General features: G+C 61.3%; 3 protein-coding genes across 3 annotated transcripts; 2 read left to right on the forward strand and 1 right to left on the reverse strand.

Moving 5' to 3' along the window:
* Nucleotides 1-2,752: 2,752 nt before the first annotated feature.
* Nucleotides 2,753-12,542, forward strand: BESB_002740 (uncharacterized protein; the record flags this gene model as incomplete). Its single annotated transcript, XM_029359029.1, has 2 exons — nucleotides 2,753-6,795; nucleotides 8,252-12,542. 2 exons carry the CDS (start codon nucleotides 2,753-2,755, stop codon nucleotides 12,540-12,542), a joined length of 8,334 nt encoding a protein of 2,777 aa, XP_029221942.1.
* Nucleotides 12,543-14,082: 1,540 nt separating this feature from the next.
* Nucleotides 14,083-19,417, reverse strand: BESB_002750 (uncharacterized protein; the record flags this gene model as incomplete). Its single annotated transcript, XM_029359030.1, has 6 exons — nucleotides 14,083-14,340; nucleotides 14,810-14,867; nucleotides 15,244-15,647; nucleotides 16,046-16,891; nucleotides 17,318-17,496; nucleotides 17,920-19,417. 6 exons carry the CDS (start codon nucleotides 19,415-19,417, stop codon nucleotides 14,083-14,085), a joined length of 3,243 nt encoding a protein of 1,080 aa, XP_029221943.1.
* A 1,335-nt stretch (nucleotides 19,418-20,752) lies between these two features.
* On the forward strand, nucleotides 20,753-24,174 carry BESB_002760 (uncharacterized protein; the record flags this gene model as incomplete). Its single annotated transcript, XM_029359031.1, has 2 exons — nucleotides 20,753-23,383; nucleotides 23,473-24,174. The coding sequence occupies 2 exons, from the start codon at nucleotides 20,753-20,755 to the stop codon at nucleotides 24,172-24,174; spliced, it is 3,333 nt and encodes a 1,110-aa protein (XP_029221944.1).
* Between the last annotated feature and the right edge of the window lie 1,439 nt (nucleotides 24,175-25,613).

A 25,613-nucleotide genomic window follows, 5' to 3' on the forward strand; every position in this document is an offset into this window, starting at 1 on the left:
GAAACTTTGGCCTGACCATCCTCTACCTGATGCGCGCCACCACCGGCGACAGAGTGCAGTATAATGAAACATAATATCATCTCTGCTGCCGGTCACGGTGAGGGGAGGCTGAATGGCTGCTGATTCTATTTAGCGGGAATACCCGACTGTTTCATCCTGTGCCCGGACACACGGCTGCTTTAGACAAATGCCCGTGCATAGGCCGTTCACCCGTCGTTCACTACGAATGGAAGTGTTCAAGTTGTTCAAGCCACTACCAACTTTTGCACGTGGCACCACAAGGTACGCCAGCTCACGAGTGCCGTTGGATGCCTCACTCTGACAGTGACCTGCACGTCGGGAGCAAGCGGTCTGGCAACACAGACGGCAAGAAAATCTCATATGATTGTCCCAGTGATGTTCTACAACTTCCAACTGGCGCACGAATGCATCGTGATAGAAACGGGACGTATGAAAACGTGCCCAAGAGGAGTCATTAATAACGCGATAAAATGTTTCCCCTTGTCGGGCTTTGTGAAGCGTTCAGCTGTGTGGCCCCTCTTACGAATGCATGTGTCTTTCTAGAACAGAGCTGCTCTGGATTTTCATGCCTTCCGTCGTGATGCTGCCTACTCCTTGTAGCGATTGCTCAATGGTACACTCTAGAAGCTTTTTTCGCGATGCCGAAATTTTAGTAGACACCGCGTTGCGCATGACGGTGCGCAGATGCGGTCTGCTGCGCGTAAAGCTGTTCCCGCGACCTTTTTCAGGTCGACCCTCCCCTTTAAACCATACTGAGGAACGTAGTGAGTGCTCGAGGGCAAATAGAGAGGAAAAAGCTTGACACCTTCTGGTATGCGGCCGCACTGCTCAGCAGCAGCCTTTTCGCAGTCTCTGCGAGTGGTACCGTAAAGAAGGCTGAGATCCACTCTACCGTGTCCGAAGCTTGTCAACTTTCTCTGACGCAGGACGAAAGCTGCACTCACCTTCATGGGGCCCGCCGTAGCTATAGCAGAGGACACACCCGCGGTACAAGCTTCCCCGGGATTCTCTTCGAGTGCTTTTTGTGCGTCGCCAGTTCCTTCCGTTCGGCAGCCTCGCCCAGCATGGCAAGACGCGCCGACCCGCCCCGGGAGCCTCTTTCATCCTCATCTGCGGTTGCAAGAGCTGGCTGACCTAGAGCGAAAGAGAGCCCGTCAAACGCAGCAGGCTACCATAATGGCACAGTGGACAGATCTGGGTTGGGACGGCGCCCCCAGCGTCGGGACAGCCGTCAAGACCCGCGACGCAGGCGGCCTCTTTGATGCCGCAATCAGACGCGGGAAATACAGGAAAGATTTCAGGTGAACAGAAAGGCAGGACTAGGGGTGAAAATGGAACCGCCCTTCCTATGGGTGTTTTTGTCGGACGCTGTGGGCTGTGCCATGAGACGAACGTGCTTTAGCTGTTTAATGTCCCCACGCTACCACTCATGGTTGTGTTTTGAAGACGGGCCCCATTCAAGACTTTGAGAAGTCACTAGCTAGTCACGCGTGGCCATGACACCTTCTGTGTGTTTTCCGCCTGGGCACTGCTTCGTCGTCTACCCTCGGGTCCGCGCGCTTATTGGTACTAGACTATTTACTCACTCTCGAGAAGATATGAATTTTGAACCTGCGTGCAACCATCACTTCGAAGAATAGGCCACTCGTCATCGAGGCTCAACTGCCCAGCAGCTTCCAGTGTGCAGTGGGGACTGAAACGCGGCAGCGTGTTTTTCTGTCTGTGGGTCTTTTCAATTATGATCTTTAGTGAGCTTCTGGGTGGCCGCTTCGCCGCTACACGGAGGCCCTACATCGCTGCGCAAGGCTGCAGCAAGCGCGACGCGAGCACAGGACGTTTCGGGACGGCAAGAACTGGATTCCAAGGAGACAGCGGTCGTTCAATCTCGAATGATCCATCAAAGCATCGCCCGCCGCTGTCTGTCTCGAGACTCGTCACAACCCCGTCATTTCGGGAGCGCTACATCGCAGAAAGGTGCGGCTGTAGGGACTGTCAGACTCTGTTAGTCGGCCTCGATTTTGCTCCGAGGTATTGCGGCCCGCACACAGGCTTGCCTCGTCTCTGCACCACTTCGGATCTCTCCACACACCCACACACGCGCCTTCGGGGATCTCCTTCCTTCTCAGACGTATGCTGTTCTCGTTCTTTTAGTAGCCCCCCACTGTCTCCGTCGGTGTGTGTGTCCCTGAGACCTCTCGCGTCCTGTGGTGAATCGGGTCCGCGCTGCCCCCGTCCCTCCGCTTACGCCCGGTGCCCGCCTCAGTGCCCGAAAGATGATGCTTTTGCGTCTAACGGGCGGCTCCGTCTGCCGCCACCCCCCCCTGGATTCCCGCGCTCGCAAGAGACCCCCAGCCGCTGTTCACGCGACCGATGGACTCCCCCAGAAGGACCGGACGACGCTGATTCAGACGCATCCTCAACCGTTTGCGGGAGGACGAAGCACACGGCAGACGCTCGATTCCGTATAAAAAAAAAACCTTCGCGTTTTCCGATGCCCCCCCTGCCGCCTCATGCCTGTGGCCGCTCAGCCTGCCAGAAAAGGGAATACAGCGAAAGCCGCTTAGTCTTTCACCACTGTCAGGACTCCTCTGGGGATTCCGCGGCGAGCATTGAGCGGCCTCCGACCTTCGGCCGCTCAGATGTTTCTGACTGCCGTCACCTTCCCCACAGCTCCTCTACGCGGTCGCTGCGGCGAGGCGACACTCCGGCGCTGACACGGACGTGGGCTGACATGCGCATAGTCTCGAGAAGCCCATCAGTAGACGCCGGGCGCCTTCGTGGAAGCAGGCGCAGCGCTGAGAGCGGAAGTGCGTCGCGACCAGGAACATCTAGTGACCCGGCGTCGGACTCAAGCGAGGCGAGCAGCAGCTGCAGCGACTCCAGCGCCTCACGCAGTTCCCGCTCGTCGCCATCGCCTGATCGGGATGGCCGTTCCCGCTTGGGCTCGCCCACGCCCCTATCCGTCGGCGGGGAGGCTCGGGACTGCGGGCGGCCTCGTCGAGGCGAAGACGGGTCTGGTCGCAGGTGCCTGCAGCGGCTTTCCGAGGACCCTGCTTGGCCTCGCCCTCAGTCCGCCCTCACCGACCTGCACTGCTGCAGACGCCTGCCTGTCGCCTCTGGATCTCTTTGCTGCCCTTTAAAACCCCCGTGCCCCTCGTTCGCTCAGCCAACGACATGCGGAGTCCGCGCGTCCCGCTGCGCCTCCGCTGGTCGTGCAGAGTCGCTGTGCTCAGATTGCTCCCTACTCGATGTCTACTCTCCGCGGAACCCCTGCTCGAACGCGCGGTCTGCGTCAGCCCAACGAATCGGACGCAAGCCCCTCTTCTCGCCTTCCTGGCAGCTCGCTCCTACATCGGATCCACGCCAGGCTTCCCGTGTTCTGCCGACACACCACAGCATCCCTGAGGCCCTGTTGCGCCGGGCAGCCGCGGCCGATGCTGCTGCAATACAGCGGCGGCGCGTCGCAGCCAGGCGCCAGAGTTCGGCAGCAAAAAAGAAGACCAGACAGCTCCGCAGCGGAGACACCGAAAAACCACGGTCTCTGAGTGCCTGTTCAGCCTCGCCGGGGACTAGTTTCGGGGTAAAGGTCAAAAGCGTGCGAAGCCGAAAGGTGAAGTGCAGTCGTGAAGGAGCCTCCAAGACAACCGCAAGCTTTTCGCCGACAGCAGAGGCAGCCAGGGCGCTCGCGCGGGCGCTTGCGGCAGCCGCCGCCCCCGTCGCGAAGGCCTTGGAGACAGCGGCCCTGTTCGACCGTCTAGGGCCGGGCTCTGGGGGCGAGCCGAAGACCGCCGAGGGGACTGCGAAGGCGACAAAGAGACGGCCGAAGCCTCAGAGCTCAGCGGCGTTCCAGCGCCTCACTCGATCCTCGGCCTCGCTGACAAAGCATCCCAACTTCTCGGCGGGGATAGACTCGTCGCGCGCATCCGCGATCGCCCTGCTCGCGCGCGCGACATCCACCGCTTCGCGTTCGGCTGCCACCACCCTGTCTCAGAGCGCCGAAAAGCTCTTCGCAGGCACGGAGAACGTCTCCACACTTCGGCGGGCCCTGGCGCCTGCGACACCCATTGAATCGAGAAGAGCCGCGTCGCGCAAAGCCTCCCAGTCGCCAGCTGCGGCTACAGCAGCCGCCGTGGCGGCCGTCCTGGCGGCCGCTGCAGCACTTATCGAGGGTGCTGAAGTTGGGGGGGGTTGCGGCTGTAGCGAGCGCACACTGCAGCTCGCAGACGAGGCTAAGACGTGCGTCGCGCGTCTAGAAGAGCTCTCAGGCGCCTCGCATCAGGCGTCCACAGAGCCTCTCAGCAGCGGCCCGCGTGAGGTCAGCGCAGTGTCGACGGCGGCCTTGACCGCTGCCCAGTCAGCAGCCGCGAGCGCCGAAGCCGCTCCGCGCTCCTTGCGACGTCAGGGGGCGCGTTCACCTGCAGGCGAGCCAGGGCAGCCGCTTCACACCGCTGTCCCGCAGGAGCCGCATGTGGCCTCCGCTAAGCGTCTTGGAACGCCATGCGAGAGCTTCGTTCGTGCCGGGGCGAGGCGGCAGCGCACATTCGACACGCTTCCCCCTGCCGCGACTGGCCGCGCTGCGCGCCCTGCTGAGAGAGACAAGGAGCGAGGGGACGAACCCGGTGGACGCACGCAAAGCGCATTATGCATCGAAGAAGCTACGCGGACTCAGGCGAGCTTCGCAGGCCGCTGGGAAGCGCGCGAGGGCGAGGTGGCTGGGGGCTCAGACAAGGCCGTGGCGCTGAGCAGACGCAGCTCGCTGCGCGCGCAGGAGGCAGCCCAGGCCGCTGCGGAGGCTGCGAAAGAGGCCGCGGCGGCGGTGGCACTTGTCAGACCGAGGCAGCGGGTCCGGCGCGAAAAGGGGCGGCGTTCGTCCCCACGAGTCAACCATTCTTCGTATGAGACCTCAAGCGATCCAGAGGCGGGTGGAGGCGATTCGCGGCTGCCGTCGCGTTGCGAGGCAGGCCAGCCGCAGGCGCCCCCCGCGGATGGAGGCCGCGAACGTGAAAGGCGAACCTGCGCGCCGACTTCAAGCTCCAGCCGTACAGAAAGTAGATGCAGTTCGAGAGAGGGAAGCCACGGTCGCCAGCGACGGGGTGGAGCCCGCTCAGATGTATCTAGAAGGCGCGCCCCTTCGGCGTCTTCGCGCGGGGCTCTCGGCGCCGCGGACGGTGCGCTACCGCCCCCGAGCACTGGAAGGCCAACGCGGCGCGAGGACAGACATGCCGCGCAGGAGCAGGGCAGTGACAGTGGGGACACAGCAAGCGAGGGGGCGTATGGGCAAGAAACGGAGGCCTGCCAGAATATTTCCTCTACCTCTGCATGCGTGGTCTCGCTCGGATTCGCACATGAGGACGAGGCGCTGGGGGGGGGAGACGCTTCTGCCGCATCTCTCGTCCCCTCTCGGAACACACTGCTGCGAGCCGCTTCGGGGACGCAGCGAGAGCTAGCAGAAAGAGTCCCTGACGAGCAGCCACAGCACAGATGGCAAGCGAGAGCGCGGCGCGCGCCCGCGGCCGAGCAGCCTAAAGCCGCACAAGAGCCGAGCGCGACCCGAGGGGCCGGCGCGCCACAGAAAGAAGAGAACGCTCATGCGCGTTCACAACAAAGCACGAATTTGCCTCGAACTGCCTCGAGCCGTGCCGACTCCTTGAAGACTGCGCCTGACGGCGAGTATGCACCAGAGACGAAACCAGCGAGGCGCCCGTCTCCGTTAGCCTCGGCAGCAGATGCAGAGTCAGGAGCTAGGGAAAGCCTGTCCGCCGCACACGGCGAACCCCCAGCCCCGAAACGAGAGAAGAAGAAATCGAAAAAAAACAGACAGGAAAGCGAACCCGCTGCTAGCACTGCGCTTCTGGCGGACGACCGAGGGCGTGCCGACGAGAGACGAAAGGAGAGGAAGCACGCGAAAGCCGCTCAGCTCGAAGAGCCGAGAGACTCTGTCGCTGCCGCTCCAGGGGAGACACCGGGCGCCTCATTGTCTCCTCTGGAGCGATGCGAGGTCAGCCGACGCGCCAGCAGCTGCGGCGTAGAGGCGCTCGAGGAGCCTGCAGGCGAGCAGACTCCACTGCAAAGGAAGCTGAGTAAAAGCCGCAAACACGCAGACGCGATGGAGCGTGCAGCCACCGGGGTGGCTCAAGCTGCGAAGGACGCTCGCGAAGCAGCTGCAGCTCTCTCTGAAGTGGCGCGGCAAGAGGTGGAAGAGGCTGCGGAGGAGGCGGAGCGAAAGCGGAAGACAGCGATGAAGCGTGAGCAGGCAGCGCGCAGCGGCGAGGAGGAGGCCGCGAGGGAAGTAGGCGAGCAGAGGGCTGGCGACGCACATCCGCTCAGCAAACGAGAGGGAAAGGAGAGGCGCGACAAGCGAAAGGGAACCTCCGCGAAGGAAGAAGTGAAACACGCAGAGCCGGGAGAAGGCCAGGAAATGAGGGCGAGAGAGCAAGGGGGCAACAGGGCTTCAGAAGAGGAGCCAGACGGGCAGACCAAGACAACGAAGAGTGCAAAGAAGAAACGCGAGCCCGGAGGCGAGAAGTCCACGCATACAGAAGAGAAGGACGCAAGAAAGAAAAGCGAAAAAACAAAGGCCAGAGAAGACGCAGAAGCCGCAGCAGCCGCGAAGTTCTTCCCAGCAGCCAATCAAGATGGCATGACTGCGGATAATGCAGGGAAAAAGGATAAGAAGAAGCAACGTCGCGAGGAGACAGGGGACGACGGAGGCAAACCGGGAAGAGACCGCCAGATTGCCCCGGATGTTGACGAAGCAGATCAAACAGGGAATGGGTGAACACACTGCTAGGAGGGAGTAGCCACCGAATAGACGGACATGCGACCCGCAGGATCATGGCCTCAGAGCAGTGATGCAAACACGGACCAACGGCAACCTATCGCAGACACAAATCCTTCACTTTATCTCGTTCGCGATCGCCAGTCCTGCCGATAGACGCTCACCGCTGGACACGAAGCGACCCCCGCAGACGTCGCTCTTCGTTCTGCCGGCTTTCACGTCCGCTGCTGTGGTGGAGGTGGCCTCGCGCCTCTTGGTCTCCACAGCCGCTCGCTCTGAGCATCAAAGACGCACCCCGCGCCTCCGAGCTTGGAAAGGGCCTTAGCCGTCCCCACCAGGTAGCACCCTCTCGCTCCCACAGGCCGAGAAATGCCGCGCTTTCTGGGCACTGCGCATCGCTTTGTCTGGTCGGCTTCCTTCGCCTCAGCGCCGACTAGCGCTTGCAGAAGAGAACATCAGGTCTAAGCAAGGTGGCTTCCTTGCCCGCGGGACAGGCGCCTGCGTCTTCGTTTTCTCTCGCGCTCCATAGTGGCCTGTGGAAGACCATCGCAGCCTGCATGCAGGCGACGCCCGGCTCCGGTGGGGCTGCAGGGAGAAGGAGGCAGCCTTCGAGAGCTCAGCGACAGGACGACAGAACGAGCGGGGAACCTCAATGTGAAAACAGCCTGCCCGGGAGTCAACCGCAGGCGACCCTCCACGCCTCAACCGGGAGACCTTGCGAAATCGAATTCGCTTCCTTCTCCGCCCCTTCCACGCCTGCGTCCTAAACCCTAAACCCTTGCGTCCCTCCGCTTCGCGTTCGACGGCCTTTCAAGTCTGCATTTGCGCTCTGTTAGTCTTCCATCTGGTGCCTGTGTCTCGCCCGAACTAATTAGGGTTTAGGGTTCACGGTTACGGGGAGGCACGCCGCTTCACGGCGAGTCTTTATGGGACAGCAACGTCTCATGCAGAGTCTCATGAAACAAGGGCGAGAAGCGAAGAACGCATCTGCAGGTAGTCAAGGCTACCGTGTTGTTCCTGCTGGAGCTGTCACAACCGTGTTCAGATTTTTTTTCTCCGCCGCCACGTCAGACCCCGCCTCTGTCCATTGCCTCGCGCCGCCGGCATGATCCCTCGTCCTTTGCTCCGCCGCCGTCTTCCGCGCACATGTGTCTATTCTATGAGAGTTCTGGCCTCGCCATGAGCCCAACGTCTGGCCCTCACGCAATCCCGCGAGTCTCGCTCACTCTATGTTTCGTCGCTCTCCTCGAAGGCTCAACCCTAAACCCTAAACCCTAGCGTTTACCGAAAAGGTTCCTAGTGGTCTGTCGCCTCGCGTGCTTCAGTTTTGCTTTCCAACTCTGCTTGCACGCACGTTCAGGGTCTTTGCCGTTCCTTCCTGCCCGACCGTTTCAGCGACTCAGGCGCCACCAGATGCCGCTGTTTTGTAATCTCGACTTCGATTGCCCGCAGACTTCGCGCGCCGTCGCACGCCCTCAAAATCCTCCCCCGAGGGCTTCGCGCTCGCGTGGAGCGCCGCGCGGTCTGTCTCGCGCCTCAGCCGTCTGCTTCCAGTCCGCCGCGTCTGCAGCAGACGCGGCCCCTCGCCCCTGCCCGCTGTGGAGGGGAGAGACAGGAGACAGAGTCGACCCCCCCAGGGCGCGAACGCAAGCCCCCGAGGCGCCCGACGCCGCTCGCCACAGAGGCGCCACAACGCGAAGCCGAGGCTCCGCCTCCTCGCGCAGCGACGACCAGCAGCGAAGGCCATCTGACTGCGGGCGCGGGAGACGCAGATTATGCGACAGACTCTGCCGTGCACCCAGAAGCGCCTGAAGAGGACATAGGCAAGCCTCAAGCAGTCGCGGCGGCTGATGCGCCGCGCGACGCAGGACCGGCAACTCGCCGCACAAACCTCAAAGCTCAGGAGAACGAACAGCCCCGCGCCAGTCGAGCCGCGCTGCGCCGCCCGACGGCTCGCGCCACGGAAGCCTCGGAAGCAGCCACGACGCCCCCAGTGAAAGTGGACTGCACCCGCAGAGCCGCGAAGCCGGGGAGACCGGCGAGCGCCGCGGAGGCGTCTGGGCGGTCGCCCCGGGCGCGCGCGGCGCTGAGTGCCCTCGCCCAGAACGCGACTCAGCGCACACGCGCACGGGCGAGAAAGGAGACAGGGAAGACGCAGCCGTGGAGGCGGATGCTGCAGTGGGAAGAGGAGTGGAGGCGCCAGAAGAGCTGGCGGGAGCGGCAGCTCTGGACGGCACGAAGAGCTGCGCGGAACCGGCTCGACGCAGCTGGACCGCTGTTTCTGGCGAGGCCCTGGACGGCCTCGGGGGGCGCTAGGAACCCCGACAGAGGTCGAGAGAAAGGAGACAGACGAGACGCAAAAGCCAGGGCTCTGGCCTGTCGGCGAGCGCTCCCCGCCTGGCTGGTCAGGGGCGAAGGCCCGCCGAGCGCAGGAGAGGACACTGAGGGCGGCGTAGGATGCGAGAAAGAGAGAGAACCGGCAGCTGCAGCTGGAAGAAAGGCCGGCGAGACGCAGCAGCAGGAGACGACGACGCACACCGATGAAGAGAGAAAGACGGAGGCCACGGGCAAGCCGTCAAAGTCGCATCTGCCAGGAGCCGATCCGGCGGCAACGCCAGATTTGAACGACAGCGATAAAGAGAACACCCGCTGCGAAGGGAAATGCATTTGCATGCGCTCTGAAGGGGAGCATTTGCGCGACCGATCCACAACAGCGGGAGGCATTTCGACGCGCTCGCCCTGGGCGCAAAACAGAAACGACACTGCAACTCCTCCATGTCGCCTCGACAGTCTCGCGGCCGCATCGCTCGCCTGCATTCCGCGTCCGCCTGCCATCGCGGCTTCCCTGCTGCAGCCCTGTGAGTGGTGCGCGGCGAGCGACGGCGCAGGCTCGCCGGCGGAAGCGGAAAACCGAAACTCGTTCCAGTTCTCTCCGGACTCGCCGCTGCGCCGTTCGCCTGCGATCTCGTCATGCAAAACTGCTACTCGCTGCGGCCAAGCTCGCGCCCAGTCGTTTGCTTCTAGCGGCGAAAGAAACTCTCTTCTCTCTTCGGGGGCTGCGGCCTGCGGCTGGCTGCCGCTGGATGCGGACGCGGCCTCTGCCGACGCAGAGACGCTGCGTCGAAGCGCAGGCGAGACTGGCGAAAGTGCTCAGAGCAGACGCCAGGAATTGGAGGGGGCTTGTCGCCAAGCGAAATGCAGAGAGCCGCGGCCGGTCGAGGCTCGAGCCGCCGAGGGACGAAGGCACCAGCGCCAAGATGGAGGAAAACGCAAAGGGAGCAGACAGCCCAGCCTGCGCTCTTCGTCGCGCTCCACCTTGCAGATTGTCAAGGTTGAGGCGCGCCGTCTCCGCACCTCGCGGTTGGCGAAAAAAGACTTGAGGCGAGCCGCCGAAAAGGCCAGCAAGCTAGAAAGACGCCTCGAGGCCCTCCTCCGGTTCGCGCACTGCCTAAGCGCCACTCCTGAGCAGTTCCTGCCTCCGGCAGACGCGCTGAGCAAGCCGGGTTCACCTCCTAGGGATGGGTGCGCGCTGCCTGGCTTAGTTAATGTCAATGAGAAGGACTCCAGCTGCGACTGGCTCGCCGCTGCCTCGCCTCTGCCGGGGGCATCGGCGCAGAGAAGCGCACTGCCTTGCGACTCTATGCAAAACGAAAAAGAAGAGAAAGAAGGAAACGCCCGTGGCGATTCCGCGGGCTTGACCGACGTCAGGGAAGCTTCCGGCGAGGGCGCGAGACAGCGGAAGGCAGCTGAAACAACACACCGGCCGCTGAACGAATCGAACGAACGCCAGCTAGCAACACACGCGCAGCGGACACGGTGGCGGGTGAGGAATGACGAGCCGGAGGAGAAGCAGACGACTCGTGACATCTGCGACAGCCCCGCGGGCTGCGACGGCATTCCGCGAGGGCTGACTCTGGATCTCCGCGGGATTAACACTCGACGTGCAGTCGCCGCTTTGCAGGCGAGTCTTCGGGAGATTCGCGGTGCGACAGGGCTTCTGCTTCAGGCGTTTGGGGTTCGCGACGAGGCCGTAGGGAACCCGACGCCCCCGGCTAGAGTGGGGATCAGGCACGCTGAGGAGGGACGATCAGACTCAAATGCAGACGAACGAAGAAGGCTGGAGGACAAACTAGGCGAAGGAGAAGACGCAGGCGACGCGGGAGGGGCAAGAAAAAATCCGCTCAAAGGGAGCGACAGCGAAACGCGAAGTCTACTGGAAAGAGACAACGACGTGAACCGAACTGCGGGCGGACGGACAGACGCGCAAGCGAAGCGGGATCCGGCCAAGCGAGGAAGCGGCAGTTTAGCTGCAGCAGAGCGACCTCGATCTACCGCGCGCAGTCTAGCGAAGGAGGCGGCTGCTGACGTGGCGCAGCTTGCCGAGGTATGCCTTGCTCCCTCGTCCAGCGACGGGAGAAACGCGAATGAGTCTCGCTCGCGCCGACTCGCGCCTCCAAGGCGATGGAGCCGCCTAGGGACCGGAGAGTCTCTTTCTGACCGCCCATTTTTCAGCCATACGAGTCCTGGAGAGCTTGCCTCACATGACGCGGGCGCCTCGCCGCGCCGAGGCGACGACTGCTCCGTTTCAACGCTTGCCGCCGCGCCCTGGGACCCAGACAAGCGCGCTCCCTCGACAGGGGACAGCCGCGACACAGACACCGACGCGCGGGACTCAAACACCCCCTCGTCTGCAGTCTCCTCGGCCTCGTCCGCGTTGATTTTGGAGGTGCTGGAGCGCTGCATTCTCTCCTGCGAAAGAAAGGAAGCCCGCGTGAGGCAGACGCGCCTAGGGCCTGAGTTGACGCGCGAGGTCGACGCAGCTCGTTTCTACGCGATTGCATGTCAGGCTACTCCAAAACACCCCCTACTGCTGCTCGCGCGGGAGGCACACCCCAGTGAGGAGCTACCAGGCTCATCTGCTCAAAGCGCTTCTCTAGAACGCCTCGATGCGAATGCGACAGGATGCGCCGAATGGAGGCGAGAGCTGCAGGGGTACGGCGGGCGCCAGGTGGCAGGAGGGACGGATGAGCGGGGCGAACGTGACGCATTAGGCTCAAGCGGCGCTCATGGCTGCGGGGGAGCCGCGAGAATGGTGAGCGAGGTGACGAAGCTGCGGCGGACAAGGCGCGAGTCTGTCCCTTCCGCTGACGGTCAGATCGCGCATGCACGGCGGGTACGTCTCCCTGGGCAAAGCGCGGAAGACGCACCGGCGGGCGGAGAGACAGGCCGGTCGAAGGGACCGAAAGGGCTCGAGGCCCTTAAGGCCTTCGATTTGTCGCCGCCGCCAGCCATCGTCTTGGAGAACGCGCTGTCCGCCGACGACGTAAAAGAACTTCTCGCTTTCCGCATGCAGCGAACCGCGCGCCTTCTGAAGCGCGAGCCTTTGCTGAGGGCGAAGCTCTCTGAGCAGCGAAGGTGCCGCTCCATCGCGAGGCGAGACCGGGCGGGCGGGCGAGAAGGAAACAGTGGAGCCCGAGCGAGCGCGTGGATTCCAGAGGCCGACGCGACCGCCGCAGCCGAAGAGGGACTCGCCCACGAGGAGAATGAACTGTTTCGAACGTGCGGGAGCTGGACCGTGCGTGAAGAAATCGCGGAGACGCTGCTCCAGGAAATTGCCGAGGAAGCCCTGGAGGGCGCAGAGGACATCGTCGCCCAGATGTTGAAGAAGCGCGCCGAGCAAGCCGAGCTGCTCGCCCATGCACTCGGGCGTGTCCGCCCCCGAAGGCCCTCGCCTGAGGCCTAAGGCGACCGGCGGACGACGCCTGGAGTGGATGAAAAGGATTCCGGGACGCTAGAGATCGTCTCTCCTGGCTGCTACCAAGAGAGCGGCTACGCTGGAGTTGGAATATTCTGGTCCCACTGAAGCACCGTCGCGCTTCTGCCTCGGCTTATCAAAGTCGTTCTCTCTGGTGTTAAAGGCGTGCAGCCAGAGCAGATCAATCAAAAGGAGGGGGGGCGGAGGGAGGCCGAAACGCCAGAGGCGTCTTGCTGTCACGGGTGTTCGCCTCGACGTCTTCACGCCCATTTAACATGGGCAGTCCCCTGCCTCGGGCGCATGCATGCGCTCGGAAATCGATTTTTTCTCGCTTCTCGCTGGCTGCACTGAATCTCCCGCAAAGCCGCAGGCGTCCCTTGGAAGATCTCCAGGGCTGGCGCGCCGGGCGCATGCCGCGAAAGGGACCGACATCGATCGGAGTTCAAAATGGCATGCCTCAAATGCAGTTAGATACATGCGCATTTGTAATTGAATGCATAGGATGTGCATCCATACATCGCTAGCACTGCTTGCCGCTTTCTGACGCATTTAGGCGTTTCCTAGGGGAGGTATGGGCTGCTTGCTGCCCAGCCGATGGCGACCCTGACTGACACCCATACAACGGCGGTACCCCGCGGCTCTCACACACTGCCCTACGCTTGTCAAATCGTCTGTTTCGATTTTCGCTTTGAGTCCTAACTCCGAGCAGCACACTGGCTTCAGCTGCACTCAGCCTCGGCTTCGCCCGGCCTACGGACGCAGCCGTGCGCGAGGTATTGACGCTATCCTCCGCCGTGTTTGCGAGGGCGTTCGCCTGGCTGTGTGATTGCAAGAAAAGTCTGAGTTGCGTGCCGCGAGAGGCGCTTTCTTGTTTTGATTTTGTGGATCTCGCGTGCATGCGACCGTTCCTTGAGCCGGTCGGTCTCGAGCCGCATCCCGTTTTTCCGCAGAAAAAACGCGAAAGCTCGCGAGCCCCTCGAAGCTCACCGATCGCGGCCATCGCCGCAACAGTGGATTCAAATGCATTTTTGAAGAGGCATGACTGGTGTGGACCGCAGCATAATGCTCAGAGACTGCACAATTCGCGGGAGGTTACCGGCTTCACTGGCTCCGCAAAGATTGAAAGGCGAGAGTCACCGAATTCTGCGTCCCACGCCTCTCAGCCTTTCTCTTTGCTCCCGTTTGGCCTGAGCAGCTGGGAGTGGGAGGCACGGCACCGAGAGATGTAGAGCGACGCGCAGGACGACCTCGTTCCTGTGGCGCGCGGTCAGCACGAAAGGTCCCTGCGCTCGTCCGGAAAATGAAAAGAAAGGGGCGCACAAAACGCAGCACGTAAACCCGTAATTCCCGGTTCGCACACGCGCAGCTGAGCCAGTCCAAAGCCAGTGCCTTACAACAAAAAAGCGGAAAAGAGGACCGAAAACGGTTCATCTGTCTACACGACGGGTTCAGGGCTATGAAACGCGTGAGTGTCGCCAAGCAGCCAAATTGTTTCCCACTCGTTGAGTGTCTCAACGAATTTCTGCTCTCAGCGCCCTTTCTGTTCACGCCCTCGCTTTCTCGAGGTCAGCTTTCTCAGCACGGCTTCGACGTGAGAGGCCTCTTCTCGCTGTCGCGCGTCGTCCTCAGCTCGTCTCTCCAGTGTTCGCTGCGCGTGCTGCAGCCTCTCACGATCGTCCCTCGCCCGCCGCAGCTGCATGAGCGCGAGGCGAAGGTGCCTCTGCAGCTCCATGAGGGATGTCGCCGATCGATGCGTAGAGAGCAGCAGACACGGCGGGAGTTTTTTCTGAGAAAAAACGAAACACAGCGCCAGGAAACGCGACACAGATAACTACAGCGCAGCCCTATACAGATTTGATGCGCGATCCGGGAGATGCACGTAAAGTATGCCATTCAGTACATAGATACTTATGCGCACGTCTACATAAGTATATATATATATATATATATATATATATATATATATATATATATATATATATACATGCACGTGCATGATTCGCTGCAGTTGTATCTGTGCGCCTGCATACCGGCACACTGCACCACGGGCAGCGCAGATGGAAACCGCAGGTCTTTCCCCTCGAACAGCCAAAAACACGAATACGAACCCGGTCAAGGCAGCGAAGCCGCTTCGGCGCCGTCCCACGAAAGCAGCAAACTGCCATTCTGCGGCAAAGGCAGCAGAAGAAGCACGTGTGAATAAGATACTGCATGGGATCCACCTGGGGGCTTCCACGTGGATTTCGGAAGCCTACCTTGGCAGCTTCAAGCTGAAACAAGTTTAGCTCGTCAGCCTTCGCAATCACGTCGATCCTGAAGAGATCGCGCACGCAGTAGGAAGAAGCGAGTCGGACGCGATACACACAGAGCCCGTCTAGCATATGAGATGCAAGTCTGGTGAGCGGGCACGCAATATGTCTATAGGCAACTGACTCTGGAAATCAGGCTCAGGCTCGCGGCCTCTGCACTCCGCCCCCCACACGTCCCTCCAGCATGGGCGGCTTGGGATAGCCTCATCTCGCTGCAGCGAAAGTCTTTCGCGAGCATCTGCATCCGGAGTATGCTGTCGCCGATTTCAGAGAAACCCCATCTCTTACGTGAGGAAGCCAAGCCACCTGTTTGCATCCCTGGAGCAACACGCGCGGCGCATGCATCCAGTGCGAAGACGACGCAAAAATGTGGGTCGTACCACGGTCGTTTAGGGAAGCGCGCTCTCAATTGCTGCCGGAGATGAAGTTGCTCTTCCAGGCTCAGCGGGCACTTTGACTTTTCGTCTTTCAGAGCCGCATTCGCCCGCTTCTCGCCGCCCGTCTCGGCATCTGGCGCGTCTTCAACGCAACCCGCCTCACACGCCTTCGCAGCAGCTCCACTCCGTTCTTCGTCCGTTGCCTCTTTGCGTTCAGGTTCAGCGGCTACAGCCCCGAGCCCGGCGGATTCCGAGCGCGCGGCGGAGGGCGCTCGGGGGAGCGATGAGCAATCAAAGAGGAAAAAAACCGCGCAGGGAAGATGCGAGAGCGTCATGAGCGTCAGGCGCTCGTAGACGTTGCGCTCCCTGTCGGACCGCGGCAGCAGCAGAGGCGGGCCGTCTAGGATCTAGAAAAACGATAAAAACGAAAACAAATGAAATATCAGACTGCAGAGGCTAGCCTGGCAGGCTGCAAGCGGCGCGACCCCCCTTCGCGTCGCTCTATCCAGCGAGCCCCCAAGTATCTTGCTCGTGTGCGCCAGTTGGCATTACTTTCTCCGCGCTGCGACCTGATACATCACGCAGATTTCTACTTCTCCACACGACGGCCTGTCCTCACGACGTGTGGCTCGGCGGTCCATGCATAGCCCATAAAGCCCCATGGATCACGCATCTTTGCCTCTCACTCGCGCTCTCCATGACCGAACTTTTCGCATGCAGAGCTACTCGCATTCGTAAATCGCGCGGGAGCTAAATAGGAAACAGGGCGCGCATACGTTCCTGAGTGCATGCGAATCTGCTGTACCTGTCCCATGGCTTTGTAGGTGTTTGTCGGCATCCGTTCGAAGATCTTTCCAACGTGCAAGCTCTGCGTGGAGAACGCAAAAGGACTGACGTGTGCAGCGTCTGGAAGATCGCCTTTAGCATCGGCTGAGCGCGAAAGCTCGTCCGCCGCGTGCAGCGCCAAGCGCCGCCCCACTTCCATCGCCTCGCCCTCGAGTTGCGCGCTCGGCAGCAACGCCCACGGCGCGCCCGACGCATCCGGCAGCGTCCCAGAGGCAGCCCCGCTGGCATCGCTGTGAAGCGTGGAGAGGCGCTCGGCTACGTATGTCGCGTCACCTCCCTCTGCTTTCTGTTCTGTCACCTCTCCCTGGTCTTCCTCGACGCGCGCGGGCGCGTCGGCTTCGTCTGCGACTCCGCGGTCGTCCCCCTCGAGGTCTCCGTGCAGTCCGCATTCGCTGAGGAGCTCCTCGGGGTCCGGCAGCGGCCCAGCCTCCCAGGCCTCTTTGCCGTCCTCGCGAAGCTTCGCGAATCGCTCTCGCACGAGGTCGAGCTTCCGCTTGGCCTGCGGCGCCTCGTCGCCTGCGCCTCGCGCGCCCGCCCCGCTGCCGTCCAGGGTACCTTCGTTTGCAGTTGGAGAGGAAGTGCGGGAAGGCGACGCCGGTGACGGAGACTGCACGGGCGCCGGCGCGGCGGGCGCAGACCGGGGGGGGGCGTCCGCGGAGAGACTGGTGGCAACCGCCTCGTTGAGCCGCCGCCGCGCCTCCTCGTGCGCGTGCGAGTTGGCGGCGACCAGCGCGAGAAAGAGAGACGTCTTTCCGACGTTCGGCGCACCCACAATCATCGCCTTTGGCTTCGTCGGTGAGAGACGCTGACGCACAGAAACAAGCCTAGCACGTGGGACTGAAAACAGAGCTAGAGCAGACAAAAGCGAACCCTCTGAAACAACGAGGCGAAAGCGAAGCAACATGGGACACGACAGATCAGACGAAAGAGAGAAACGACATTCCGTGGTCGCGTAGACTACCGGCAAAGATATATAAATGTAATTCGAATGCTACGCCCGTATGAATGGGACCGGGTCAGCATCCGCATACTGTACATATATATATATATATATATATATATATATATATATATATATATATATATATATATATATATATATATATATATATATGGCAGACACATAAGCATATATGGCCACTGGTATCGGTCTTTAGCAGTGGTCAGGGGGGGATATATCACACTGAATCTTACATTAGTTTCGTCACTGTAGTTGCCATCGTCCGCTTACCTGGAGGGCGCATCGCTCCTCGACGTGGCGCTTGAGGAACGAAGAGAGAAGTTGATAGTCGAGGAGTGTCTCGCGGTGCAAGGCTAGGACTTCGCGCAAGCTGCGAAGGCCATCGCGGTAGCGATCATGCGCCTCCGCGACACTTCGCGCGGCGCTCGCCTGCGCCGCGTAGCCTTTACCTGGAGACACACGCGCACGGAAGACGAATCAGTCAAGTCGCATCACACGCTGGGAGCGCCAGAGTGGAAGGCGGAACCGCCGAAGAAAAGTGGGGACGCATTTCATAGGCCGTGGAGAGCGGCAGCGGACGCCTGCCCTCCGACGCCAGCCGGAGGAGGCGTGCGAGCACTGCAAGAACGCGTAGACATGATGCGTTCAGCCCTGCTCGCGCGAATGCAAAATTAACACTGATTACGATTCTCCGTTCTCCAACACCATATTTCGTCCGCTGCTCACTCGGCGGATACTGAGTATCTGATGAAACATCGGACAGCGAAAGTGGCGAAACTAAGCATGCACGCGGAGCGGAGTGCTGTGGCCCGGCGCCGGCTGCTCACTTTGATTCTTCTCTGCTTTCGCAGGTCGCTTTCCGGGTGTCTTACCGGTGGACACGAGGTCGACGTACAGGGCCTTGAGCTGTTCATACACTCGCGGCACGCTGGGGAGGCCTTGCTTCGCATCGACGAGATTCTTCTCTCTTTCAAGGAGCTCCAGTTGCTCTTGAACTCGCTCTTCCTCCGCTCGCTTGCGGGCTTTGATGCCATGCCTCGCCTCGCTGTGGCCGTGCCTGTCGCGGCGTCCCGTTCTCCCCCTCGTCTCCGCCTCCGTCCTCCTTGCCTTCCTCTCGCGCGCCTCGCGCTGCATCTCCACAAGCTGATGCGCCAGTCGAACCCGCTTCCGCTCGCGCTTCGACCCGAGCAACTGCCGCTCTTCGCGCATCACGAGGAGAAGCAGTGCCCGAATGTAAGCCGCGAGCGAGCTGCGTTGCTGCCGCAGCTTGTCTGGGAAGTTCTTCAGGGCTGCGACCGCGACGCGTAGCTCCTTGGTGAGCAGGTTCACGTAGAACTGGATGCCTGCGCCCGCGAGCGCCGCGACGCGCGCTCGATTGCCTCCCTCGGAGGACAGGCGCGAGGCAGTGCCGAAGGGCGACGCGGCCGCAGGTGCGCTGGACGAAGGCAGGGCTGCGGCGTGGCGCGCGAGGAGCGACGAAAGGGGCGGAATGCGCGGCAACAGCGCGCCGATAGCCTCATCGGCAGCGACACCCGCGGCCGCCAGGCGGGACGAAGACGGCGGAGAGAGTGAGAGCGACGGAGACGCGGCGCGCGCCGCTCGCGACCAGGGGCGGTGCGCGGGCGACAGACCTGGCGAGCAGGCGGAAAACGCAAAGGCCGACTCCCGCGAACCAGACTCTCCGCGGCTTGGAGAGGCGCGGGGACTCGAGTGCCGAGAGGTCAAGAGGGAGCGAGCCAACGAAGCGAAACCAGACTCAGGCGCCCGCGGAAAACGAAGCGGGGCGCAGCAACATGAGGCACGATCCACACCAGCACGAAGCCTGAAAAACACCGCTGAGGCATCCAGAAACGAAGCAAAAAACGAAGACGCGCTCATCAGGCGGGCGCACCGCAGAGGGCAAACCGTCGCGGCGGCCAAGACCGAGGGAACGGAAGGACAACCACGGGGAAGCTCCGCGCAAGTCGGAGGCGCAACGGACGCGATCGGCGCGGTGCGGCGTCGGCGAGCCAGCCCCGAAGAAAGAGAGGCACGCGGAGAAGACTCGTCGGTTGGGCGAGGCCAGGAGGGAGGCACATGCTGACACACGACGCCGTTCGCGGCAGGCGCCTGGCGCGACCCCTGCAAGCCCAGGGAAGTGGAGCCCTGACGCGACAGCCACGACAGGAGCGACGCGCCGAGTGCAGCGTGCCGGGGCGGCATCGGGCGCTGCCGACGGGACTGGGGCGCTCGGCAGCAGCGGCGCGCCGTGGCGCCTCCGGCGGCCGAGAGAGAGAGGAAAAGGAAAACGAAAATCGAGAGAATGAGCAGAGCTCTAGGCAGACCTGGAGAGTCCTCTAGCGGGGGCCGCCTTCCTGCGGGCTTCCTCATTTTGAGAGACGCAAAGGAGCCATCAGCTGAGAGATATGTCTGCAGGTCTCCGCGAGAATCATGCAACTTGCATCTCCATGCAGGGCTGCGCGCGGGCTCCTTCCCGCTGTCTCTCGACAAGAAGTGGCGTTCACGACCTACGCGGCGATTCGTCTGCCTCGTTATCAGTTCTCGCTCTCGAAGTCCGTCTGTGCGTCCATGAGGCAGCCCCGAAGTGCCAAGCACAAAGGGGAGAAGCGGCGGCGCCTGCCACGGTCTGTTTTCTTCCTGTTTGGTCGTGCGGGATCTCAAGTCGTCGTCTCTCCTACCGAACCTTCACGGCAATCCCTCCCCTGCGCAGCCAGCTCATTCCGTTTGCCCTGCCTTCCAAACAACCCGTTCGAAAAATGCCACATGCCTGTATCCTCGAGACGTATATATATATATATATATATAGGGGGGGATAGACAGATAGATAGATAGACAGTTAGATAAATAGACAGAGAGATAGACAGATAAATAGATAGGCAGTTAGATAAATAGACTGGTAGACAGCTAGATAAAAAGGTAGATAGATGGACAGATAGATATATGGACAGGTATAAATTAACAAGGCAGCAGCAGAAGCCTCGCCACAGTACTGCTGCGGGAACTAGAGGCTTGAGCGCCCTGAGGCAAGAAAAAAGGTGGCAAGCTGGGAGGGTGCACAGGGCAGAGTCAGGACTTCTTCCTTTCACAGTCGCTCACGCACGCGCGGCTTCTGCGCATACGAAGAGAAGAAAGGGGACAGAGCGAAAGCTCCTCAGTAGAAAAGGGTGTATTAAGAGAGATTGGCGGCAAGGAGAGGAGTTTAGGCGCGTAAGATGGAACGCTTGTGGACATGTAATCGCGTGGCGTGCCGCTGTTGCCGTGTCGCCGGTCTCGGCTACGGTGCATGCACACCCCAGGTGTGCGAGGTCAGCTGAGGCGAGGCGTACAAACGCGAGATGCGATACAAAAAAAAGACGAAAAAGCGTCAGCCACAGGGAAGTGGAACAAATAAAAGACGCAAGAGGACGCTAAAGAGCAAAAAAGTAGCGCGAGGACGTGGCGCGCGTGTCTTGCAAGCTTGTCGTCACGTTGCATGCACGCATGCAGGTGTAACTACACTGCAGTCGACATCACAACCGAGGCTGAGAAGGAAAAAAAACGAGGGCAAGAATCGGAGGATCTTACTCGGCATTTACTTTTTTCAATCCCTTCGTCGTTTGAGTTGGCGTCCCCGTTCAGCAGCGCCTGTTCTGCTTCGCGTTTCGCGGCTTCTACAGCCTCGCCTGTTTCGCCCTGACTCGCGTTCAGCATGTCGGCATCGTCGCCATGCGTGCGCCTTCGACTTTCGCCGCGCTTCTCCGAGACTGCGACGCTTTCCACGATGCGTCGTTTCCTCTCTTTGTGACTGTGTCCTGCGATCCCGCAGACCCCTGGTCGTCGCTCGTTCGCGTGCAGCATGAAGTTGACGCGTTCGCTGCCCGCTGGGCGTCTCGCTCTCCTGCCGCGACGCCGGCTGCTTCTATGGAGGGTTCAGAACAACAGGCGCCGACTGCCTCGCTGCCTCTGTGCACAGCCCAGGATGCGGCAGTTCCTGGACTCGCGCAAGCCGAGAAAGGAGGGGAAAGTGGCGAAGAATCCGCCGACGCAGCGGCGACCACAGAGCCTCCGCCATCGGAGGTGTACGTGCAGGAGGTTTGGGCGAGCGACTTGTGCGACAGGGAAGGAAAGGGGCGCACGCGGCACCAGTCTCTGCACGACTGTTTTCTCAGGTTTCTAGCTGCCTCCGCCAAGAGGAAAGTCCTTCTCCTCATGAACGCCGACGCGTGGCTCCTCTCTCCCTACCCGCTCTCTGGCCTTCTCCCTGCGGTCGCGGAAGCAGATCCGCGAGCCGACGCCGCGGCAAACACCTCTCCTGGCGCCCGTTTGGCTGCGGCGCTTGGCGAGGCTCTAGCGGCGCAGCTCGAAGACAGCGACGAGGAGGAAGGCGACGAAGAGGAAGGGCCCCGCGAGCGAGAAGAGGGCGACGACGGGCAAGCGGGCAAGCTGCATGCCCTCTCTCATGGATCGAACCGCCGGCAGTGTGCGCGCGCCCGCTGGCGGGCGCGCGAGCAAGAAGACATCGAAGAGGAACTCGGGAGTCTGCTTCGCTGGCTGCAGGAGGCACTTCTCCTTCAGATGCAGCCGCGTGATGACGATCTGTTGGCGGGCGAGGATGAGCGCCTTCTCCTCGAACATGCAGTGGGCTTCCTCTCTGAGAGCGACTTCACTGATCGTGCGAAGCCGAGCTGGTTTCCCTCGCTGCCCACGCTGTCTGAGCGGGGGCGCCGCGCGTCGCCTGGCTGCCCTTCGACGCTCGCCTCCTCGCGTGCGCCCTGCGCGCTCGTCGTAGCCATCCTCCACCAGCCACTTCGCGCTGGGACGCTCTTTGACAGGATGTTTTCTCTCCACTTCGCGGCGTCACAGATTCGCAGTCGATGTCCGCGGAGTCTGCGCGAGGCGCGCGGACTCAGTGAAGCAGAGGCGCGTGAGGCTGAAGCGGTGCGTGACGCCGAAGAGGCGAGTGACTTTGGAGATGAGAGTCTCCGGCAAGCGGCACTGGGCGCGCTGGCCGCGTTGGCAGACGAGCCGATTCTCGAGTGCGAAGAAAACTGGGACGAAGTTATGCGGCGGATTCTCCATAGCCCCGCGGCAGCAGCAGCGACGCATGCGGACGCCGACCGCGGGAGAGGCAGCAACGGCGAGGCGGAGGATGCGGCGGAGCTCGGAGGCGGACGCGGACTGGAGCTGGGAGCAGAGAACAGGCAGACCCCCGCGCAGGCGCATCCGCGCTGCGACACCGTCAAATCTGAGTGGCTAGAGGGCGCAGAGGCGGAGGAATACCGAGGCCGATCGACGCGCGAGGAAGCCGAAGACGACGCGCTGACGGCGCATGCGGATTCGTGCGTTTTTGTGAACCGTCGGGGCGGTTGCGGCTCGCGTAGAAGTGAGGAGGGAGGTGCTCCCTCGGATGCCGACGAGGACGGGGACGGCAGCGCTTCGTGCATAAGTTGTATCCCGTGGACTGAGGCAAGGGATGACAACGGATACATCCTCGATTCCAGAGAACGGCGCCTGTTGAATGACTGGAAACGTCGAGCGGGCCTGGGTCGACCGGCTTCGAGTGGACTGAAACCAAGCTGCTTTCAGCCCCCTCCCCATTCAGATTCTTCCTCATCGTCGCCTCCTCCTGCCCCTTTTTCTGTTTCCATGTCATCTGCTTCTTCGTCAGCTGAATGCGCAGTTTCGGGTTGCGCGGCCGGCTGTGTGTCTGCTCAGTCTGCCTCGCCTGTCGATCGGTCTGTGGCTGCCGGAGCCTCGGGTGCGCTTCGTTCTTTTTCTCTGCTCCCTCCGCCTCCCTTCGCGGCGCCGCTCGCCTTCGGAGACGTCTCCATCCATCCAGAGGGGCGACGCGGGCGCGCGGATGAGCCCGCGCACACAGAAGGCAATGCCAGTGAACCTGGTTCAATCCGCGTCGCTTGCGGCAGCGCGAGCGACTCGTCACAGAGAGGGCGAGAGGCGGAAGACAGCGACACAGTGGGGAAGACGAGCCGCAGCCTCCTGGACGCCGATGGTGAGACGTCCTCGCTCTGCTTGTTCGAGCAGGCGAACCTGAGTCGCGGCCTGCCTGCGCTCCAGTTTCTGCCTCCGGGCGGGGAAGCGCCGGCGTTTGTCGTCAGACTCCCCGCGGTCTCCGTGCGACAGCGTCCAGCAGCCGACACGGAGGACGAGAGCAAGGACGGTGCGCGAGGCACGCCCGCGCCTTCGATGCGGCCTTCTTCCTCGTCTTCGTATGATGTTTCTTCTTTGCCTGCTTGTAATCTGTCAGCTCCTGGATCTGTGCCCGCCGAGAGAGATGCGGCGGGCGCTGCGTTGTCTTCTGCATCCACGGCGAGCGCGTCTGTCGGCGTCGCGCTGCCTGTGGGTTGCCCGCGCGCCGTGCTGATCGCGGGGCCTCCAGGCAGCGGCAAAACGACGCTGCTTCACGTCCTCGGGGAGATCTTCGGCAGGGGCTTGCCACCTCAGACGCAACCCCCGAGGGCGCGGGCGACTCAGAGGCCGCGGCCTGCAAGCGGCCGCCGCGCGGGCTGGAATGGGGGGGAGGGGGAGGGCGAGAGGGGGGGGGTCGTGGCGGCGGCGCCATTCACACGCACGTCGGCGAGCTGCTCCAGGCCCTCGTGGGGGGTTCGCAGCGCGCGCTTTTGAAGATCTTCGCAGACGCTGCGGGCACGCGCCCGCATGCAGCCGTGTGTGTCGAGGGGCTTGACGCCGCGCTCGGACTGAAAGGAGAAGGCTGGGAGGCGGAGGATGTCAACGAAACTCCACGCAAGACCGAAGCCGCAAGAAGCCAGGGTAGCCAGAACTATCCGCGCAGTGCGGCGAACGACGAACTCGAGGACGCCGGATCGAGCGAGGATGACTTCTTCGCGAGCGAGGCAGACAACGAAAGTGAGGTTTTCAGCGATGATATAAGTGAAGACGAAGACGGCAGGTTTTCCGAGGAGGACTCCGCGGCGCACGAGGTTCAGCGAGACCTGGCTCAGTTCTTCGAGACGCTCGTTCAGGTGTATGTACACCACTTGGGAGTCCCGCTTTGCTGCACCGTCAGCATTCGCCCAGAAAGCGTTCCACCGGAGATTCTTCGGTGTTTCACGCAGATAATTCTTCTGCGGCCTATCCACTACTGCCTGGAACACCGCAGAAAGGCCTAGCTCTCCCGTCATAGCAGGGTCTCAACTGCGGCCTTTTTGTCAACTTCGTGGTTAAATCCTGTTCACCTACAATAAACCTTTTTTTTCACGGATCCCGCGCCCGTCTTGCGACGAATCTTCACCGTGGTGCGCTCTGCCTAAGCATGGGTTGAGTGGATCCCGTGGGCGGAGGAAACCGAATGCTCTGGCACGCGATAGGCTGAGGAACAGATAGGCCGGTCGAGGCACGAATGGTTATGCAGATGGAGAGGCACCCTCGCGCTTGAGTGTGGCGCTCTGCACATACGCTGGCAGCTGTATCTTCTGTAGAAGCAGGAAGAGGTTTTTTGTGTTATCGTGCTCCGAACTGGATTGCTGCTTTCGAGTGAAACGCGGCGATCAAACGCATGAGCTGCACAGTCAGGAGTTGCCATTATTCTTCTCGTATGTGCCGTATGTAAGAGCCTCGGGTTTCGATTATAAAAGAAAATATAAAAAATACTGGCGTATTTTCAACAGGTGAACGGATCGATGGCCACGCATATCGAATATGGAGAACAAACGATGTGGTCGCGGCTATCTGTACCTACAGATTCTGTGTTCGTATAGCCGCGCCTGAGGCCAGAACGCATTTTGCTGCGTCCCCTGGCTCCCTGGCTAGGACAGAAATCCGCTTTGATTCGCATGCACCCTGTTCAGAAAACCCACATGCTCTGTTCTGAACCATCGGACGCGTTCTAGCCTCATGAGGCCTCCTCACGCCCCACCGCCTTCTGGGGTCGCTTGCAGTCTACAGCGGGTAGGCAAAGGGCCGCTTCCACAGTCACACCCGACGTGCGGTGGATTCGCATTGTGCGAATCTCGATGCGTCTTTGCTATCTAGATCCATCCGCATCCCTTCCTTCTGCACTTCTTTTTTGTGCAAAGCGAGTCTCAGAGACTCTAAAACCGCTGAACAGCGGCACGGACAGCACTGATCATTTACGGATGGAGCTCCCGCTCAGCGTGTGCAGATGTCGCGATGGTGCGACAACTTTTGAGAGGGTGTGAACTATGGAGCTTCTGCACGACGCGGTAGACTGTCTCTATTCTAGATTCAGAAGCTTCCTAGATGTGTGTTTCGTGGGCAGGTATGTTCCATCTCTGCACATGCGCAAAGCCGGCCGCACTTTGAAGGCCGCCCGTGAAGACGGAACTCTGCGCCGCACACCGCTGCGAATGGGCTCCTGTGCGATTTTCCCGAACTTGCCCGATGTCAACGTGAATGCAGTGGACGATCAGGCGAGGCTCAGACAAAAAAAGAGAAAGCGGCGTGTGAAGCGCCCGCCTACGTGAGGTGTTGCGACACCGTGGCGATGTAATTCATGCAATGCGGAGGTCGCAGCGACCGAGACCAGACGATTTTCTGTTGAAACATATTCGAACTAGTGAAAGGAGAATATTTAGAAGGAAGAGAGAAA

Source organism: Besnoitia besnoiti, chromosome I (genome assembly GCF_002563875.1).
Source record: "Besnoitia besnoiti strain Bb-Ger1 chromosome I, whole genome shotgun sequence".
Classification (NCBI taxonomy): domain Eukaryota; phylum Apicomplexa; class Conoidasida; order Eucoccidiorida; family Sarcocystidae; genus Besnoitia; species Besnoitia besnoiti.